General features: G+C 47.1%; 1 protein-coding gene across 1 annotated transcript in view; it reads left to right on the top strand.

The window, feature by feature from the left end:
* Neu1 (neuraminidase 1) overlaps window positions 1–2,052 on the top strand; it is a 4,216-nt gene extending 2,164 nt beyond the window's left edge. Inside the window, exons 4-6 of the mRNA XM_028783279.1 lie at window positions 693–875; window positions 1,004–1,226; window positions 1,326–2,052. Of these exons, the coding sequence (XP_028639112.1) occupies window positions 693–875; window positions 1,004–1,226; window positions 1,326–1,552 (633 nt within the window). The 3' untranslated portion in view covers window positions 1,553–2,052. The remainder of the gene's footprint in view (window positions 1–692; window positions 876–1,003; window positions 1,227–1,325) is intronic.
* Window positions 2,053–6,995: the final 4,943 nt, after the last annotated feature.

Raw genomic sequence — 6,995 nt, 5'->3', positions numbered from 1 at the left:
AACAAAACAAAACAAAACAAAACAAAACAAAACAAAACAAAACAAAAAGATAGCATTGAAATTGGGGACATTTCCAGCCCTCAGGAGGCCAGGTCAGGCAGATCTCTGAGTTCAAGGCCAGCCTGGTTTACAGAGAGTGTTCCAGGCTACACAGAAACCCTGTCTTTAGGAGGGGGAAAAAAAGCATGCTACAGTTTTAGCATTAGGCAGTAGAATTATGAGGATTGGGAGCCTTGGCTATGTAGGGAGTTGGAGGCCAGCCTGGGCGTCAATATTATTTCAAATAAGTAAGTACTTTGAATTTGGAGAGACATCTTTTCTTTTCTACTTTTTTTTAATTTTTTATTTTATTATTTTATTTTTAATTTTTATTTTATTTTTGAGGCGCGTCATTAGCTGAGGGCCTTGTGCATGCCCAGCAAGAACTCTCCCACTGAGCTGAGCTATTTTTATTATACTTTTTATTTTGAGGCAGAGTCTCACTAAGTCCCGAGGCTATCCTTGAAGTGACTGTAGCTCAGGTAAACAGTTTTCTGTCCTCAGCCTCCTGAGTAGCTGGCATTGCAGGCCTGGCATGAGAAAAGCTTCTCAATTCGGGCAGTGTCTGCGGGAGAACCCCGCACTTGGAGCTGCCAGCGCTCTGCCTGAGCGCCACACAGCACCTGTGTGACACCCACATCCTCTCCTTGCAGAAACAGCGGGAGCCTGGGAAGGGCCGGCTCATTGTGTGTGGACACGGGACGCTGGAACGAGACGGGGTCTTCTGTCTCCTCAGTGATGACCACGGAGCCTCCTGGCACTACGGCACTGGAGTGAGCGGCATTCCCTTCGGCCAACCCAAACACGATCATGATTTCAACCCGGACGAGTGCCAGGTCAGGAGTCCATGGACTGCATGCACCCGCCCACACCACCACCTCCCCCAGGGCGCATTTCACAACAAGATTCAGCTCTGGCTTCCTCGGCCTCCTCATGTTCTCCTGTCCTCTCCCCCACCCCGCAGCCCTACGAGCTTCCAGACGGCTCGGTCATCATCAACGCCCGGAACCAGAATAACTACCACTGCTGCTGCAGGATCGTCCTCCGTAGCTACGACGCCTGTGACACCCTCAGGCCCCGAGATGTGACCTTCGACCCCGAGCTCGTGGACCCGGTGGTAGCTGCAGGAGCGCTAGCCACCAGCTCCGGCATTGTCTTCTTCTCCAATCCAGCCCATCCTGAGTTGCGTGAGTGCCCAAGGGTGGAGTGTGTGGGTGGGGGCGCCACGTCTAAACAAGGCGTGGACACAGCAGAGACCCACGTCCCTCGGACTATTGCTCTCCTAGGAGTGAACCTGACCCTGCGCTGGAGCTTCAGCAATGGCACGTCCTGGCAGAAGGAGAGGGTCCAGGTGTGGCCGGGACCCAGCGGCTACTCGTCCCTGACAGCCCTGGAGAACAGCACGGATGGAAAGAAGCAGCCCCCGCAGCTGTTTGTTCTGTACGAGAAAGGACTGAACCGGTACACGGAGAGCATCTCCATGGTCAAAATCAGCGTCTACGGCACGCTCTGAGCCCCGTGCGCAAGGACACCGAGTCCTAGACCCTGACTTCGCGGCTCTCTGCACGTCTGCAGAGGCTGCCTGAAACACAGCTCTTCCTCCAGACTCTAACCGTTTGCAACTCCTCTTCGAGAGGGAAGTCACTCCGTTATGACTTTACCCAGCTTCCTCTCCCGGACAGGAAGTCCCTCTCTCACCAGGAGCAGTCTTTTTCCAGAATGTTGGGCATGGCCCTTGTCCATTCTCTTTCAGGACAACGGAGCTGTTCCTTTCTGGGACAGGATGAGGGAGGGGCTCGCCCTGGATTGGTGAACAGATGAACTCAGGGAACTAGGAAAGCCCAGTGTCCTAGGGTATGGAGGCAGGTACCAGATGATGTGATTGCTGAAAGCCCCCAGAGCAGAGTGTCCTTTCAGGGCAAGGATAAGCACACATACGTGTGCACCTTTGATTATTTATGAATCGAGATATTTGTAACTTAAAATTTTTAATGCAGAAAAAGCGTTTGTGGAGTCCGTGGTTCTGTCCACTCACACTTTCCCAATTGCCTCATGGACACTGGAGAGACAGGAAGGCAGTTGGAAGAGGAACTGATGTACTTATTGGAAAACAGAACCCATCCTCGCTGCTTCCGTTTGAAAGTGTATCAAAGAGTATCAGGGGGGCTGTTTGTGATATTTTATATTTCTGAGATGGGGGTGGCATAGGAAATAGGGAACAGATGTGTAAAACCTTGTCAGCCCAGCCTGTGAGGAGGACAGTCTGTGAGAAAGTAGCAGGCAGACGCTGCAGGTGTGGGGAGAGCAGAACCCTTCTCGTGGAAAGGAAAGGGCCTAGATAAACGCTAAGCACGTTGGATGCCTGTAATCCCGCACTTGCTGCCTGATGAGGTAGCTCTCTGGTAGACCTAGTGCTTGGAATGTCAGACTCCGGGTTCAGTCCTTGAGGGGGGTATGTGTTTATCCAGAGGAAGGTGACATACTGTAGGTCAGAGGACAGCTTGCTGGAGTTGTCTCCTTCACGCTGTGAGTCTCACGGAATGACCTCAGATCATCAGAGTTGGGGGCAGGTGCCTTTGCCCGCTGAGCCATCTTGCCATCTCTGCTTCAACCTTTTTTTTTTTTTTTTTTTAAAGAATATTAAGGACTGAGGAATTTGGGTTGTTTTCATTTCAATTAGATATCAGTTTTCTTTTGACTTTTTTTTTTTTTTTTTTTTTTTTTTTGAGACAGGGTTTCTCTGTGTAGCCCTGGCTGTCCCGGAACTCACTCTGTAGACCAGGCTGGCTTCAAACTTAGAAATCCACCTGCCTCTGCCTCCCAAGTGCTGGGATTAAAGGCGTGCACCACCACTGCCCGGCTTGACATTTCTTCTCTAAGAAATGTTAAGATTGTTTGTTCTGTGTGATAGAGGTATAGCCCCGTTGTATGTCAGCAGTGAGGGATTCTGTGCGTTTAATCCAGAGTTTGTGCTGTGTACTAGGGGCTGGCTGCTAGTGCAGCCCAGTGCTAAACACTTCAGCATGCACAGGCCTCAGTCAGTGCATGCATGTGTATATACACACCAGCATACATGTACACAGACACACATATACTAGTACACTTGTACACACTGACACAGGTACACAAATACACATTGCACACATGTACACAGACACACACACTGGCCCACACGTACACAGATATACTCTGGCACACATGTATACAAACACATACAGCCACACACACATGTACACACACAGACATACACTGGCACACATGTACACATGGACACACATGTGCACACACACTGGCACACATACAAATACAAATGTTCAGGTTTTCCAAAAGAATTATAGACATGTTGGCTTTTAGTCATTTCATTTTTAGTCATGTATCTTAAAGTGGATTGAACCCACTACATAGCCCAGGGTGGCCTCCAAATGGCCATCTTTCTGCCTCAGTCTCCCAAGGGCTAGGATAACAGGAGTATACCCCCCACACCTGGCTAATAGACATTTTCAAAACACAAAAAGAAGAAAAGTGATTCCCAGGTCTTCAGTATTCACACATTCAGGCTGGATTCGTTTTTGTTTGTTGGTTTGAAGGCGGATCTTACTATATTGCCCAGCTGGTCTCCAGTTCCTGAAATCCTCCTGCCTCAGAACTAGGACTGTCGGTGTAACTCACCAAGGCAGGCCAACATCCACAATTGATTGTTTATTTGTGGTTTGAATCAAGGGCTTACATTGTAGCCCAGGCTAGCCCAGAATGCACAACGTCTCCAGTGCTTCAGACCCTCGGTTCTAACCATGAGTGGCCCATCCACGTTTAACTGCAAATTTGATGTTACCATATTTTTTTCTCTTTTTTTCTTTTCTTTCTTTTTTTTTGGGGGGGCATTTTTCTTTTGTCATATTGAGTAGAGGCTTTGTGCTCTCGAGTTGGGGAGACAGCATGGACAGTAGATGCATCTGTAACCCCAGTTCCAGGGACCTGACACCCTCTGGCCTCCACAGGTATCAGGCATATTCATGGTACACAGACATACAAGCAGGCAAAATATTCAGACACATAAAATGAAAATAATTTAAAACAAAAGCAAAAAATCAGGACCTAAGAAAATCAATTCCTGGTTCTTTTAGGATTTGTTTGTTTGTATTTTATTTCTCTGTGTAGCCCTGGCTGTCCTAGAACTCACTCTGTAGACCAGGCTGGCCTCAAACTCAGAGATCCACCTGCCTCTACCTCCCAAGTGCTGGGATTAAAGGAGTGCGTCACCATCTCTCGGCTCTGATTGCTGATTCTTGCCGCTCTTTTAATCTGTGGTAGCCTAACCTTTCTGTTAGTTCAGTAGGTTGCTTGATTTTGTGCCATCTGGATGAGACAGAGGCTGTCCTGTGGGATGGCGCTGTCCTGTGCGACGGGGCTTGATAGAGTCATCTAAAATCTAAAATCTCCCTCCACCACTGAAGGGCTGGATTCAGATCCCTCTTTGGGAGACTAGAGGTGCCCCATGTTTTCTGTGTGCTGCCCACTGCTCCCCCATGCTCACACAGCCTGTTGGTTCCTCTAGGTAGAGACTGAGCACAGGGTTGAGGAGGCACAGCCATCTTTGTAAAACTTACTGGCAACCCTCCCAATCAACAATCCCATCCTGGATGCATTGTCTGCTACCATTATTTCATGGACTTGCAAATGAGTGGTTTTTACTTTTTTCTTTTTTAGTTTTTTTATTTTTTTATTTTATTTTATTTTAGTTTTTTCGAGACAGGGTTTCTCTGTGTAGCCCTGGCTGTCCTGGAACTCACTCTGTAGACCAGGCTGGCCTCGAACTCAGAAATCCGCCTGCCTCTGCCTCCCAAGTGCTGAGATTAAAGGCATGCGCCACCACCGCTCGGCTTTTTACTTTTTTCTTATTTCTTCCTCATTATCTGAAATTCTTCAGTTCAAAGACGGGAGAGTCAGAGAGAGAGAGGGAGAATCTGGGTTTGAACCCTAGCACCCACAACCATATGTGTTCAGGACTTCAGTTCCAGAGATCTGATGCCCTCTTCTGACCTCTGTGGGCCCCAGGCACATATATACGTACATACATGCAGGCAAAACATTTATACACACAAAAGTGAAATAAATCTAAAACAAAGATGAAAACTTTAAGAAAATGAGAGAGAGCCTTCCCTCCTCTGGGCGTTTGCTAACGGTTCATGGTCTGTACAGCAGCTGCAGGCTGTGTGGGCTCACTCTCCCTTAGGTGAGCAGTTCTGAGTCAGTTGATATAACTCTTTGCCCAAGTCAGTAAACCACAGTGTTGCCCCATAGGATACATACAGAGGCCCTTCCACTGGCCTGCAGAGGCAGACAGAGAGGGAACAAGGAAAGATGATTAACAGTAAGACACCTAACGGGCTGATGGGCTAACTCAGTACACTGCTTGCTTAGCACACAGGAGGCCCAGGTCAGTGCCCAGTCCCCGGGGTTAATTGTGATTCATGCAGCTCACTAAACACGGAAGAATGGCGGCCATGACCATGGCAGGTGGGACACCAGTCCCATGACTATCACCACCAAAAGTTGCACATCTACCTGCCAGTCTTTTGCTTTTTAGTTTTTGACCCAGGCCTTGTTCCGTAGCCTGGGACTTATTCAATCTTCCTGCTCAGCTCCTTGAACTGAGATCACAGGTCCGGGCTCAGCAGTGGAAGAGGTGATAGCAAGATGACCCAGCAGGTACTTGCTATCAAGGCCTGCCACAGACCACCCCAGTTGGGTATGGGAGTCCCTGGAATGAAGGTCCTCGAAGGCTAGGTGGGTAAGGATTCAGCGGTGACAAACAGAAACAAACACAGAGGCAGTTTGAATCTGAGTGTATTTTGCAGCTCTGAAGCAAGGGATTTTCATACATAGAAAAAACAAATATTACAGCTCTTAGGAGATGTATTCAGAAAAGCAATTGTCATTATCATCTGGCACAGTAAAGCATAAGCATCATCCAGGCATATCAACTCTGAAAAGATATATTCAATAAATCACAAATAGAACAGGTAACATCCTTATTATTCGACACAATAAATCATTCAAGTGTTACAACTCTGAAGGGGTGTATTCGGTGGGGCGTTCATCCAAGGCTAGTGGCAGATCTCCAAGAACAGGTTAATCAACCTTTACAGTCAACTATTATTTTACATCTAATGCCTGATTTTTTTTTTATAAATCTTCAACACATAAATTTAAACTATTTTAATTCTTTTTATTTAAGGCTTGCTTTACCATATACCAAAGCCCACCTCTGATGACACACGTGTAGCCATAGGAGATCTTATTGTGGGGAAAGTTTTTATTTATCATAATACTATTATGTAACTTTGTAAATGATTATAAAGTAACACGTCGGTTTCCCCCGGAGGCAAGATCATGGTTAGTGATCCCATCTCAAGGGATGATAGCACTCCTAAGGCCCACAGGACATTCTGCAAGAAAAGTGGGACACACTAACCCCACAAGGTGACCCAGTACAAGAAGGGCAAGGGTTCTTTGTATGCCCAGGGAAAGCGGCGTTATGACAGGAAACAGAGTGTCTATGGTGGACAGACTAAGCCTATTTTCCACAAGAAGGCTAAAACTACAAAGAAGATCGCGCTGTGACTGGAGTGCGTCGAGCCCAACTGCAGATCTAAGAAGATGCTGGCTAGTAAAAGACACAAGATTTTGAACCGGGAGACGACAAGAAGAGAAAGGGTCAAGTGATCATCCAGTTCTAAGCCGATTTTGTTACAAAGACAATAAAATCTTGACCTTTCAAAAAAATAAAAAACAAAACAAAAAACCCACAAGCACCTGTGCTGTGCAAACATCTTGTTTTTTTTTTTCCTTCACTTTGATGTACTAGGAGAGGAAGCAGAGGCCACAGACATGCTAGTCAATCGCTGCACCAGTGATCTTCACCGGGCAAACTGTTCCTCATCTCTGTTCTGGGT

Source organism: Grammomys surdaster, unplaced genomic scaffold, assembly GCF_004785775.1.
Source record: "Grammomys surdaster isolate TR1022 unplaced genomic scaffold, NIH_TR_1.0 1055, whole genome shotgun sequence".
Lineage (NCBI taxonomy): Eukaryota > Metazoa > Chordata > Mammalia > Rodentia > Muridae > Grammomys > Grammomys surdaster.
Note: the sequence above shows the minus strand (reverse complement) of the source record. Positions and strands in the feature narration are given on the sequence as shown.